The sequence below is a fragment of the Salmo salar genome, chromosome 01 (assembly GCF_965601325.2).
Source record: "Salmo salar chromosome 01, fSalSal1, whole genome shotgun sequence".
In the NCBI taxonomy this organism is placed as follows: Eukaryota; Metazoa; Chordata; class Actinopteri; order Salmoniformes; family Salmonidae; genus Salmo; species Salmo salar.
The window spans coordinates 143,780,290-143,795,545 of NC_138291.1; the positions used below are offsets into that span (position 1 = coordinate 143,780,290).

At 44.2% G+C, this 15,256-nt stretch overlaps 1 protein-coding gene across 4 annotated transcripts in view; it reads right to left on the reverse strand.

Annotated features, from left to right (window-relative positions):
• The window catches only part of pdlim5b (PDZ and LIM domain 5b), a 73,999-nt gene that overhangs the window by 18,129 nt on the left and 40,614 nt on the right, over window positions 1–15,256 (reverse strand). For all 4 annotated transcript variants that reach the window (XM_014130046.2, XM_014130040.2, XM_014130035.3 and 1 more), the window contains exon 3: window positions 13,443–13,594. In XM_014130046.2, the coding sequence (XP_013985521.1) occupies window positions 13,443–13,594 (152 nt within the window). The remainder of the gene's footprint in view (window positions 1–13,442; window positions 13,595–15,256) is intronic.

Consider the following 15,256-nt stretch of genomic DNA (forward strand, 5'->3'; position numbering starts at 1 on the left):
AAGAAACCTTTTGGAACCCTTTTTATCTAACAGCAAGGTAAAAAGCATGCAAACCACAACAGTATATGGCCAATCTATTAAGATTTGTATGTAAGGGATAATCAATGAGGGGCTGTGTGTTCTCTGGAAAATAATGACGTGGAAGGTGTTCCACGATGCGCTACCTTCCACAGAGTTGCATTATTTTCCAGAGAACATAGAGAGGCCCGAGTTGATTACCCCTTTTATACCATGACTATAATTTAAACACATTTACCACTAGAAATGTGTTCATTTGCCGGATGTGTTCAACATCCACTGAAGTAGCTAGCAAGTTTACTAGATGGTTACAGTAGTTGCCGAGGTAACCAAGCAAACAGACTTTCTAGTTTAGCTAACCAAACCATCAGTCCTAGCTTTCTATTATGAAAATCAAATTCAACAATGCTAATAATGTTTTCAATTCGACTTTTGCTTTCAATAGCAGCTCAAACACAGAACATGTAAGAACTATAGCCATTGAATTCTACCGTGCAAATATAATATACTTCAAGCCAATCAGAAGCGAGTATTCAACAATGCCATGGTATAAATCTATTTATAAACCTCGTGCCGTATTGCTTCAGTAAAAACACTAGTTATTGTATAATGAACCACCAGAGTCTCCCTGACAACCATATGTCACAACAACTCTAGGTCCACGAAGGTAAGACCGGGACCGATAAATAAATACACCATTTGTCAGACTTAGAGGGGAGAGGGATAAATGGATGGAGAGCGAGAGGAGACAGAGAGGGGTGAGGCAGGGAGAACGGGAGAGAAAACAGGTGGTGATGAGTAAAGGAAAACTCAGGGGGGAAGAAAACCACGCCAGAGAAAAACCTGTAAATAGAGCCAATATAAAGATTACACACTCGCTATCAAAGACTGCTGCTGGCTCCCTTACAGGCCTGTCTATTTGGCCCCTAGCTCAATGCCACAGAGTCAGCCAGCCATAGAGCAGCATGGCGGTAGAGACATGTGGGAAAACATATTATGCTCTATTACTCTGGTATGTTCCCCTAACGTCGGCTAGATTTACCGTGGATCCTAATTTCACTCAATCATCCCACTCATGCTCGCTTGGATTTCAAAGCGGGGTCAGCGAGCTCTGGAATATCAATATGGCTGCACCTCCTGAGATATAACTGACTGAGATTTGTTTTTCAAATGAGGCCAGATAAGAGCCTCTCTACTCTTTAAATCAGCCCCACAACGCATGTGTTAGCTCGCTACCGAGCACTACAAGTCCACTTAATATGAGACAGTCAGGTCTGTGACCTACTGTATTGGAGTGACTGTCTATCTATCTATCCATCTCATCCATCCATCTCTATATATATATCCATTACTGCTTCAGAGCCTCCTACTGTACATTCCGCTGTGTTAAAGAATACAGTGTTTTAGGGGAAGGAGTAGTCAGTATACTATCCTCTGGGCCACAAAGTCATGTTTTGAACATATGGCCAAATCCTCAGCTGTTCAGTCATAAAAATAGACAACGGATGCAGTAGTTGGAGGTTGACGTATTGGAAAAACCCAGGATCCCCACATGCCAGTATTTTCGGAGTCCTCTGTCTGTATCCTGTCAGTACGCCTCACAGAGAGCCACCCCACCACACTAAAGCCTCTGGCTTGTCCTGCACTTGGGATCTATGAAAAAAAAACTCTGTACAAACAAAGCTATCCTCCATTTAGTGGCCACCACGGACAGAGCAGCAGCCCAAGACACAACAAGCACTATGTATATCTCCCCTCAGTGTGCGAGTCTCTACCTCTGTGTACAGGGCTACAGGCTGGAACAGTGTAGAAGACCTCAGATTTATACTCATGATCAAACCAGCTGCAGGACTTTTATCGCCTCAGGAAGAGGAGGGTGGTCCTGTTGTCCATACTGCTGCAAACAAACAGACTATTCAGGGGAAGTGGTTACCAGGAAGTGAACCATCAACTCTGGTCTCCATCCACAATGATAGTAGATTCTGTATATTCCTTCGCTCTCTGAGGAGCAGAGACAGTCGCAAACACCAAAGAACGTAGCCTAACGAAGGAAACGACTAACTGCACATCAAGTATGCAAAGCACCATTCCAAGAAATCTCTCTCTCCCTCTCCCCCTCCCTCCCTCCCCTCCAGCTGTTTCTTGACCTTCACCCATGGCGTGGGCTATTCATGACCTCCGTCTGCTGGACACAGTCAGTCTAGACTCCGACTGGTTCATGTTCCCTCATTAATGCAGTTCTGAATAAAGTTCCTGCCCCAGCCTATCATCTGGCTTCATAAACAACGGTGTCCTGAGCCTCTGTCTTTGACAGCCTCTGAGGTCCAGACAATGTGTCCCTTTACCCCATAAAGACAGTGACTCAGCAGGACAGAAGAGTCTCTTCCAGAACATGGGGCATGTTCTCTGTCTGTCACATTGTGCCATTTTAGAAAGAGTTGAGGACAGTCTCACAGTTCCTTTTTCTTCCAGAGTCGAAGCTGACCGACTAATAGCTTGCTCACTGGGTGATTATCGAGGCCCACCCTGCCACACGTTGATGTAATTCATATTTTGAAAAGTACTGTACCCACACTTGCCGGGTGCATATTTTCCAATGCACATATGAGCATATTCTCCAATGTACTTGTACTATTGTATACACTTCAGGAAAGCAGCACACTCACAAAGGCCCAGGCAAACCGTCCAGTAAAGGATGGGGATTGGGCTAAATCCAAAACAACCTGTGCCATTACAAACAAGATGGACTCCATAACACTGTGCATCTGCCATCATTGGGTCTGAGGGAGGCCCCATCCTCCGTTCTGTTTCTCTGTTCCCAGAGCTAACTGAACAAACACAGGCCAGGGTGGTCCTGTGAACATCTGTTCAGCCCTCTCCCCGCTGTCCTCTCTCTCTAGCCAGATCGCGTGCTGTGCTGTTCAGACTGATGGACAGTGTGTATGTGTCATTTGACAGCTGTGTGCGGGAGAAAAAGGTGGAAACGGAGTAGCAGGGCAGTGTAGTCTGGTCTGGGGGGTAGGCCCGGGGGACACTGACTGGTTCAGATTGAACCATCCAGCTGTTGTCCTGGACCTCAATTGATTCATGATACACATACAGGATGTAGGATCTTCATTTGAGTCAGTTTGCTACAGCAAGAAAATAATCCTGCAGGGTACAGGAAATGTGACCTCTAAACCTCAAATAAATGTCCTGCACTGTTCTTCATTCAACAGGGTGATCAACTGGAGATCCTACATCTGTAACCTATAAGTAATCCCAGTACATATGATCCAGCTACACGGATGGATGATATGTGTAATCCATCAAATCAGATGACAGATGATACGGATCAAGAAGTCACGCATTTCTGATTGATGGGGGATCCTTCCCAGAAAATACAAAAGGTCTGTATACTGAATCAAATCCTCGAGGGCCATCCTTTGAAAGTCGTGTCACGTAGGCCTCAAAAGTCAATAGCACATTGAGAAAAACAACCACTGAATCTTAAACAAATTCCTGTTCAATTCAAGGTGTATGATCCAATTTTTGTCTGCCGATATAGCACATAACCACAATATAAATTGTGTCCTGTATATTGTCCATAGGGATGACATCCCCCTGCCGAGAGGAGCATGGTTGTAGTCAGACGGAGAAGGCCCTTAGCTGTCCCCTTCCTGCTCACATAGAGAGCCTTCTTCAGCCTGCCTGCATCCCTGTTCCACTCACTTGAACACAGTTCTGACTGTCAAGGTCACATTAGCTTAGTCATAATGGTGGGATTTAGAAAACATGTCCTTTACATACTACTGAAGCTGTAGTTTAGTATGGTGCTCTATTCTTCGCAGGCTAAGTATGAGAGATAGGGGGAGAGGGAGGCATGTGAATAAATAGGCTGGTAGGAAACTGAAACACAAAACACACTATTGCAGAATAAGGAGTCTGGCAGAACGGGCCTGAGGGCAAAGTAGACAGACATATTTCCCCCCCTCCTGTCTGTCTGAGCCAAGAGCAACAGTCTGGCACATGGCATCTGACTGAGTGATGGAGAGACTGCTAACGCAAGGCCCAGCTCTCTCAGCACCAGGACACACACACACACACACACACACACTACTGTGTGTACTGCAGCTAGATATCCAGGCGAGAATTACATGACGACATTTTAAGGACTACTCACTCATGAACTGCCTCGCATCTACACTGTATAAAAACTCATTATCAGACATGTTCTGTAGATTGTTCTACAGCACTGCCAAATGGACTACTATCTGGGTAAACAATTATTCCATTGAAAGAGCAAGTCCTTAACCCTTACATAGCAGTAGAGATTGGCAGTAGTCCACCCCAATCATGGATGTCTTTGCCATTCATCTACTCTGTGGGAAAATAACATTTGTATGTAAACTACTTTTTAACTGTTATTTCATTGTTATCCAAATAGTTCCTGTGTCACTTTCAGTGTGAGATGTCGACTGCTTAACATCCACACAGGGCTTAGCATGTCACTTTAAAAACTGGTTGGGGAATGAAAACAAAGGGAGATGGATGGACGTGGAAAAGTTGTTTCTCCGCTCTGCTAAGTCCATCTATGGCTGGCCAGCTAGTGGGGCCTGGGGGCCGAGCCAGGCCCCTGGTGTAACTCACGCGGCTGTCAGGGGCACAAAGCTTTCAATGCTCAATGTTCCTTGCTCTCCTGCTTCTCCCTCTTACAGCGACGGGAATGGCAAAGGAATGGCCAGGGAAACAGGAATTCTGACACAGCCTCATTAATCAGAGGTGGGAGAGGAGACAGGGAGTACTGAAGGCATGGATGAGAGGAGAGAGAACGAGAGAGAGTGAAACAGTGAGAGAGTGACAGAGGTGAGCGAGTGTGAGCGAGCGATGTTGAAAGATGTACTCTAGGGGCAGCAAGGAGAGAGAGCGCTCTAATCGAATGGAAAGACAGGAGAGGTGAAGATGGAAGGGGTTCGTTTTTAGTGTGAAAGCTCGTTAACATTTGCAACTGGACAGCTTGTTGCCGTTGTCAGTCTCACTCGTATGATGTGTGTGGTGACTGACCCCCCCCCCCCCCACCCCCCAGCAGCATGCACGTGCTGTGTAGGGGTGGGGTACCTTAACCTCTTGGGGCTAGGTGGGACGCTAGCGTGCCACCCGTGGTGCACTCCATCAACAGCAGGTGCATTTCAAGAGCGGCAAATTTGAATCCAAATAAATGTCAAAATTCAAATTTTTCAAAAATACAACTATGTTACACCATTTGAAAGATAAACATCTCCTTAATCTAACCACGTTTTACGATTTCAAAAAGGTTTTACGGCGAAAGCATAAATTTAGAGTATGTTAGGACAGTACATTTACAAGAGTTGTGTGTAATGTTTTGTCAAGTCAAAGACAGGGTCACCAAAACCATAAAACCAGCTAAAATGATACACTAACCTTTTACAATCTCCATCAGATGACACTCCTAGGACATTATGTTAGACAATGCATGCATTTTTAGTTCTATCAAGTTCATATTTATATACAAAAACAGCGTTTTACTATGGCATTGATGTTGAGGAAATCGTTTCCCTCCAATAACCGGCAGTCAAGTCAGCGTCACAAATTAAATAATTAAAATTAGAAAACATTGGTAAAATATTATATTGTCATTTAAAGAATTATAGATTTACATCTTTTGAACGCAATCAACTTGCCAGATTTAAAAATAACCTTACTGGGAAATCACACTTTGCAATAATCTGAGCACTGTGCCCAGAAAAATACGCGTTGCGATACAGACTAGACGTCATGTTGGGGAGATCTAAAATCGAAAATACTATGTAAATAATCCATTACCTTTGATTCTCTTCATCAGATGTCACTTCCAGGTATCACAGGTCCATAACGAATGTAGTTTTGTTCAAAAAAGCTCATCATTTATGTCCAAAAATCTCCGTCTCGTTAGCACATGATGTAAGCCAGCCGGACTTCTCGTCATGAACGAGGGGAAAAAATATATTTCCGTTCGTTCAAACATGTCAAACGTTGTATAGCATAAATCATTAGGGCCTTTTTTAACCAGAACATGAATAATATTCAAGGTGGACGAATGCATAGCCTTTTATAACGTATTGGAACGAGGGTACCCAACATGAAGTAGCGCGCCAGGTGTCTAATGGGACATCACCGTTCCATGGCTCTTGTTCGGTCAGATCTCCCTCCAGAAGACTCAAAACACTTTGTAAAGGCTGGTGACATCTAGTGGAAGCAATAGGAAGTGCCAAAATATTCCTAAACCCCTGTGTTTTTCAATGGGATAGGTTTAAAGTCAATACAACACATCAGGTATCCACTTCCTGTCAGAAAATGTCTCAGGGTTTTGCCTGCCAAATGAGTTCTGTTATACTCACAGACACCATTCAAACAGTTTTGGAAACTTTAGAGTGTTTTCTATCCATATATAATAAGTATATGCATATTCTAGTTACTGGGTAGGATTAGTAACCAGATTAAATCGGGTACATTTTTTTTATCCAGACGTGCAAATGCTGCCCCCTAGACCCAACAGGTTAACAGACAAATAATGACACCATAAGCATGAGAAGACCCCAAGTCCCAGCACACACTCCTCCTTCCACCATATGCACACCCAAACACTTAGAAACCTGCACAAAAACACACACAAACAGATGTTTCATAATGTCTCTCCCAGACAATCCCGCATCAATCTGTTCCCCCTGAATAACAGCAGGCCAAGGAGTGGTAAACTCTGAGGACAGGATAATTCATACCCAAAGGCGCACACACACACACAGACAGACAGACAGACTAGAATCATTTATCCCATACTAAAAAAGGTCTTCTGGAACAATTTCCCCATTCTGGATCAGTACATGTAATTGAATGTAAGATGCTTCTAATCTGCTGGAAGTGAGAGTATTACCATCCATTGCACAGGACTTGTTCCGCTCCAAAGCTACCTTGAGTCCCACAGCAGCGCAACCAGTCCATTTACTGAATACTAGAACACCTGATACTGTGCAATAGAACGATAACTACCCATAATAAAGATGACATTTCCAGGTCTAAACCAGGTTACTTATCAGGGGAATAAAGATAAGCAGCAAAGAAACAGATGGTTTCATAGTAATTGAATAAGAATGCATGACATGACACGCTCCATATACATTATGAGGTTTATTATGGCGTGTAGAAGTTCCCTCGTGCTCGTACGCGCTCAGTTGGAAACATTATGGAACATTATTTAATCCAAAACATTAAAACGCAGGTCAACATGACTTAAGATAAAGAGGAAAATGCTGGCCATGTAAGAGAAACGGGAGAAAATAAATAAATACAAAAATACTTCTAGAAATAGCCAGCTAATAGGCACAGACTAAAAGCTTCTCAATTCAAGTTAGTCCCATTTCAGAGTGGGACCATGGCCAGAGTAGTTAACACCCCTCTCACCCTCTCCACTCAACATCTGGCCACACCTAGGCATAAAAGCATGAGCTCTGTATTACACTATAATGTCCTTTTCCTCACCCCCTATCCCTAACCCCCTTCACACAGAAGTTTCAGTCTACCAAGGAAACACTGGCCATCTGTGAGTGCGTCTGGTGCTAGGCTTCCTCTCCTGCTAACAGAGCAGCTAGCTAGCGTATGGTTGACTGGCTGCTATGTAAACAGCAGGCCTGACTGTACTGTACCCTGTCGGTCTGTCTGTCTGTGAACAAGCTGCACCAGCAGGGGAAAGAAAAGGAGATGAGCACAGCAGGTGCCTGACCCTTGGGGGTCACCATTGATTTCCACACAACTGGAAGGCTGATTGGTCAGTCAAACATTCTGGACATTAAGATGTAAAAGAGAGGCCCTATCCAGCTTTTTAGATGAGAGGACAGGACACTAAGGCTAAGGACACTACCCACAGGCCAGTATAAGTCAATTGACAGAGAAAAATATTTGGTCTCCATTGCTGCTCTATTGACATCTCAAAAACGGTATTTCTATTTTGTCTCCTTTTGTTTTTACATTTCACTGACATCTGAGCTCAAGGAAAGCTAAGACAGATAGAAAAACATGAGTGTGTGTGAACCAAAAAGACACTGTGCTTTGATATGTTGCAACTCTGTTTTTACGTTGGTAAATGTCAATTCCACTTCGTCTCCAGTGGACATGCCTGTTTCTCTGGTCTGTGTTGTGAGCTACAGTGAGCTGATGAGAGTGTGAGAGGCCAGCCTGCACTGACAGTCCTGGGTACTGTTAGAACTCAGCCGCAGAGCTTCAAGTTCACAAATTGTGAAATGATTCTCTCACTCTCTCTGTACAGGTCCCTTTCTCTCGGGCTTTCTCAAACTGGAGAAGCCGTCTTGCATACTTTTAGAGAATATGAGAGGATCTGTTGGGTTTCTGACATCCCATTTTGTTTTTTGTCTTTTGGTGGTTTTGGACCCAGGTGCGGCAGCCACATTCTCAGAAGGAGCGGTGTTTGACAAATAAACAGCGGGTTTCCTCATGTTCCTTCCCACACCCTCCTGGCAAAACTCACTGTGTTAACCTGGGAAGACATTTTCATACAAGCAAAGAGGAAAATAGATGTGTTGTAAAGTGACTGATTGTCATTACAATCATAGCACACATTAGGCTCAATTGGCGAGTTTGTGCTTATGAAGATGCTTTTCAGTTGTTAATGACCCAAGTGTGGATGGAAAAACAGTTTTTCTTTTCTGAGGAATTTCTGAGAGAGAAGAACACCACAACTTAAAATCAGCAGAAACCTGCTAATTGGGTGGTTTCCAACTGTAACCAGTCAATCTAAGGGGAAAATCATGCATAATCCTACTGTAGCTTACCTACAATTACCCTCACAGTCATACTACGGCCACAGTAGGTCTGTGCATGTTCTCCATCACTTTGCTGACAAGTGGAAATACTATTTTTCCCCAACCCTGGAGACAGACATGAACTGCTAGCGTGGGCCAAGACATTCAATCTTTCTTGGATACCCAGTCCCTATCACCTCGTAAAGTTCGCTAATCAAAACCGCATTGTAGCCTAGCATCCCTAGTTAGCGTGTGCTGCTCTGTGGCTCAGGGGGTGTTACTGCGGGGGAGTACTGGTAAGCAGCAGCAGCGTCATAGGAGAAGCGGTGAGTGATGGATAGAATAATCCTGGCAGAGAAGAACTGATGAATCATATAAAGTTGTGGTTTCTCCAGCATAGGATGAAAATAGTTCTTTACTACACTCTTAGAAAAAACTAAAAGTAAAATGGTGCTATCTAGAACCCTTCTTCAGCTGTCCCAATAGGAGAACCCTTTGAAGAACCATTTTGGTTCCAAGTAAAACCCTTTACACAAAAGGACCTCTACCCGGAACCAATAAGGACCTCTACCCGGAACCAATAAGGACCTCTACCCGGAACCAATAAGGACCTCTACCCGGAACCAATAAGGACCTCTACCCGGAACCAATAAGGACCTCTACCCGGAACCAATAAGGACTTCTACCCGGAACCAATAAGGACTTCTACCCGGAACCAATAAGGACTTCTACCCGGAACCAATAAGGACTTCTACCCGGAACCAATAAGGACTTCTACCCGGAACCAATAAGGACTTCTACCCGAACCATAAGGACTTCTACCCGGAACCAATAAGGACTTCTACCCGGAACGAATAAGGACTTCTACCCGGAACCTAAGGACTTCTACCCGGAACCAATAAGGACTTCTACCCGGAACCAATAAGGACTATCTTATGGGGACAGCCGAGGGAACCCTTTTGGAACCGTTTTTTTTGTGTAGTGTAAGCTATAGGCACTATAGAGGAACTACAGAGGAACTCTCCCGCTTAGCTTTAGTCAGCTGTAGGCTCCCCTTGAGCATAGCCATGAGATCCACATCTAATTTCAGTTGACATTTGAATGAACCGCAGCCTAAGCAGCAGTGTGGCTGGTACTGGTTTGTCTGTTAGAAGAACAAAACTGGCTAACTTCTACGGTCTGTCTTCACTCAAACTAGCCCTTCTCATCAACTCAGATCTGAACAGCCTTCTTTGATCAATGGCAGAACAACAAATTGGATCACACTTTAAACCCAATTATCTGTCCCCTTGCTAAACATGCTTTCCCCAAATAATCCCCAAGACTCATTCGTAGAGCAATGACTCACGAATGTTGTGTGCCTTTTTCTGCTCACAGAATATCAAACACGACAGTATGACATCACATGGCCTGGTTTGACGCACGTTAAATCAATCCTAGCGCATTGCCACGGTTACGTTAATATCCATAATACTCTTATCCCATCAGTCAACAGTAATCACATTCACAAATCCCACACAGGTACGTGTAGTGAGTTGCGTTGCCAGATCTACAGCTGGAGGCGAGAGCTGTGGCGGTTCTGCTCACTAAGACGAACATAACATCACAAACAAAGTGAAGCACTGACAAAATGCAAGGGGTGCCTTTTTCTCTAAATTGAAAACAAGACCTAATAATAGGTAACTGTAAACCTCTCCTCCTGTACCGATCCTCCTGGCGCCATTCTCAACTGAGTTTTTTCAGCAGAGGCAGTCCATCCTCCCTGCCTGGAAACCAACATTAAGAAAATACAGTCAGGAAGGGAATGCGGTCTAAAATGATTTGATGGAAATCAATGCATTCTTTTCACATTGCTGAATTGACCAGAAGAGGTACACATTTTGGTTTGGGAGACGGAGGGAGGAACAGGAGGGTCGGGGAGAGATGGAAATGTTGAGCGTTGCTTCCACGCTGCCAGAGAGCACATACCGTACCATTATTAAACAACATGGGTGACGAGGAAACAGTGCTTGAAAAGTCTTGCTGTTTACAGTATCTAAAAACGGAAGACTGTCTCATTTCCATATTTTGAATGATAGAACTCCCTTCACTTTTCAGTACGCATGTCCCCGAACATGCTACCCTCTATAACTCATGTCCCCGAACATGCTACCCTCTATAACTCTTACATTTGCCATGTACTTAAATGTATTATTTAAAAATCACAAAAACGCATGTCCTTGCCAGTACAGAAATGAAGCATGAGGATTCGCTACGTCGCTGAATCTCATGTGTCATCATCGTCTAGCATGGCCTGAGTGTTTGATGTTTCATTGTGCATTTATAACACTTGCTAGATTACAGACAGCTGTGAGATGGCGTCTAATTTTAGGCCTATTTTCTTTTCCATTAGAGTAAAAAGGCTCCTTAATCTAGTGTTGTGGTGGCAGAATGAGAGGACACGTGAACCAGCCGCGGTGCTTCTCTTTCAACAGCTTTTACAGCTTGGGCGGCCTAGCGCGGCGGGCGTGTGGAGGTGTTTTCCCAGGGTTATGCACAACACCTCTATGGAACAGTGGAACACTGGGGCTAATGCTTTTCACAAACAATGAATAAACCCTCCACTCAACACTGCTTTCCTTAGTGGCTGTTCAAGAGCCACAGCTAAGTTTGATTCTGCTTTGGAAACACTTTTCTGAATCAAACAGAACTGAATCTATAGGACCAAGTTGTATGTGATTGTGACATGCCGGAATTAATTGCCCGTCTCATTTCAGGATTGACCAAAGTGTTTTTGATGTCTTTGACAAATCATTGATTGGAAACAAAGCAGACAAATCATTTCCTCACATTTATGGAAGTGATTTCAACTCGCCTTATTCAAATCACCTATAAGGAATAGTATTTTAAATCGAGGATTACAAGGTACCCATTGGCCTCCTTGCAAATCGAGAAAATTGTTTAAGCAGCACTCAACTGCTGTTACAGCTCTACAGAGAATGTATTGAAATGTACGCTAAACCGATGCCGTGTCTGGTATTCCCTGCTTCCTTTGGAGGTTGGATCAATGTAGCGGCTATTTTAAGAGCTTTCATTAAAAGCTTTCCTCACAGGGGTTCACTTAAACCCGGGCAGAGCCAGCCTTGGCAGCTCTGTGCTTTTTGACAATTATCCACTGTCACTCCTCCTCAGAACGCATGGCCCAGTGTAGTCATGTTCTAGGTGGGTTGCTGCGGTTACAGCTATAACAGTGCTGAAGTAGCACAAAGGGACCTCTAAAGCCCAAGGTCTTTGACAACAGACATCTGTCTGATCTGATGGGTTCTGCAGGTTTCCCCGTCAAAACAGCCATGAAAAGCCTGTGTGAAACCTTGATGAGGAATTCCACTGTGACAGCATAAAGTTCAGACATGTCTCTCTGTTCCCTCTGATTCATTTGACTGAATCAGGTCCACCATGTCCTAAAGGCACATACTGTACATTTGCCCTTATCGAGGGAACATTTGCCATGGTGCTTGCCCCTCCATTGTACACTACCTTCATGCAAAGCCATTGAGCAATTCAATGAGAGGTAGTCTTTAAGCCCGATTTAAACTTATCCTGGCCCTCCATGGCTGCCTCCTATCGGGGTCAAAGGTCAGGGGTGTACTTCCACTTCCTGTTCCACAGGTTTGCTTTTTTTTTTCCAAACAGATTTTTTTAACTTTATTTATATACGAAGATTTTCAGGGACACCTTTGACCTTGTTCTGATGAATGTCCCCAATTGTCATTGGGACAAAAAAAAGTGGCCATCTTTATCTCCATCCAGGGCCACTCAATTGATCTGGCCTAACCTTGTCACCCACTGATTGTGTTTAAGACGGAGTAAGTCACACACTGCGCGTTTCCAGCTGTAATACTTCACACACACTGCATCAGGTTATAGTGTGCTTGACGAGAGACACATAAACAAAAGGGATACATCATGTGTAAGAGAAAACAAGCCCGAGTGCTGAATCTCAACGGCGTCGTCATGACATCCCTGTATTCTTGAGAGGGCCTCGGGGACAATGACAGGGCACGTACTTAATGCATAAACAGAGCAGGCAAACCAAACCAACCTCAGAGACAGTTTAAAGTACTTCCAGGTTCAAATCAGCTCTCAACCATGGAAGACTATATTTGCTTATTTATTTGGTTCATAGAGAAATAAACAGACATGGGACATGGTTGAAGTTCTCCTCTGACATGGTAATGACTGGTTTCTGCTTAATGTATATGTGGTGTTCCATTTGGGTAAATGGCCCAGTAAAGAATAACTAGTCATATTTTCTTACCGTAAAGCATTCACATAATCGTATTTTACAAGTCCCTGAAATGTGCCTTAAATACAGAGTTTCAGACAGAATCAACAAAGGCGCATGCAAACTCTGTGAAGCTTAAAATAAGACACGCTACAGCACTTACCGTGATCTTACATAAACTAGGGAGAGTACACAGTACAGTAAAACCCAAGGGAAGGACTCATACAGCAGTCTGGAGCAGCACTCACTGGTGAACTTGTACTGCTGTTAAATAGCAGTTCATTCTTAAGTGAAAGATAAGGCGCGCGCAGGGGGGGGGGGGGGGTGTGTGTGTGTGTGTGTGTGTGTGTGTGTGTGCAGCCTCTTACTTCTGCAGGGTGAGGTTGAGGTTGCCTGTGCAGGCTTTGATCTTGTTCTGGGCCTCCAGATGGTTCATGCTGTTGGTGGCGATGCCGTCGATCGACAGAACTACATCTCCCACACTCATTCTGGCTTTGGCTGCCTTGCCCCCATCGGTCAGCTGTGAAGACACACAGAACCAGACGTACACGATGAAATGAAAGGAAAATAAACATACATGCATGCATTCATTTAGTGTAACAGGATAATAAACAGAGAATCCCAGGACTCAGGACTAGGGAATTCCTTGCTATATTGAGCATAGCTTAGTGTATTTAACCTCCACGCACTGGAGTGTAGAATATGCAGACAGACTCCCGGTGACTCTGAAGACATCTAATCTGTATCTGTCTTTTTATTTATGCGCCTTAGAACAACTTTCTTAAACAAACAGTTCGCATGAATTCATCTCAAACGTTCCATTCAACTATTTGTTCAGCTCTCTTATCACAGAAAATCAGACAAAAAGGGTGAGACCTGATCATGCCTGAAAAGCAACACCAAAACAGGAAACGATTGCCATGAAATTATGAAACTATGCAATAAAATACTGCTGTATTATTTCATATAGTGTTGTGTTCGGTCCCTGTGGTGTCTTATCTGACCTTGGTTACATAAAACAGCCATTTTCTCTCTCTTCACAACACTGGCCACTTATCAGCTGGGCCGAGACAGACAGACAGACAGACAGACAGACAGACAGACAGACAGACAGACAGACAGACAGACAGACAGACAGACAGACAGACAGACAGACAGACAGACAGACAGACAGACAGACAGACAGACAGACAGACAGACAGACAGACAGACAGACAGACAGACAGACAGACAGACAGACAGACAGACAGACAGACAGACAGACAGACAGACAGACAGACAGACCCTCTACATATGCTGTATATATATATAGACAGACAGACAGACAGACCCTCTACATATGCTGTGTACAGACCGACAGGCCCTCTACATATGCTGTGTACAGACAGACAGGCCCTCTACATATACTGTGTACAGACAGACCGACAGGCCCTCTACATATGCTGTATATATATAGACAGACAGACAGACACTCTACATATGCTGTGTACAGACAGACAGGCCCTCTACATATACTGTGTACAGACAGACCGACAGGCCCTCTACATATGCTGTGGACAGACAGACAGACAGACAGACCCTCTACATATGCTGTGGACAGACAGACACTCTACATATACTGTGTACAGACAGACAGGCAGACCGACAGGCCCTCTACATATGCTGTGTACAGACAGACAGATAGATAGACAGGCCCTCTACACATGCTGTGTACAGACAGACAAATAGATAGACAGGCCCTCTACACATGCTGTGTACAGACAGACAAACAGACAGGCCCTCTACACATGCTGTGTACAGACAGACAAACAGACAGGCCCCTCTACACATGCTGTGTACAGACAGACAAACAGACAGGCCCTCTACACATGCTGTGTACAGACAGACAAACAGACAGGGCCCTCTACACATGCTGTGTACAGACAAACAGACAGGCCCTCTACACATGCTGTGTACAGACAAACAGACAGGCCCTCTGGGTGTGCTGGCCTGTTTGATCCGAGAAGGATGGAAGCATGTCCTATATCTCTCCCAACTTAAAAGACGTCCGGACATCTACTGATTTTACGGTCTAGGTGGCATGCATGCCTCTGACTTCTAAATCAAACAGCGTATCGAAGTAGAACACATTCCAACACTAGTGACTAATGCACTCTGCTCTTCTAACCCTCTTGGATTTGAT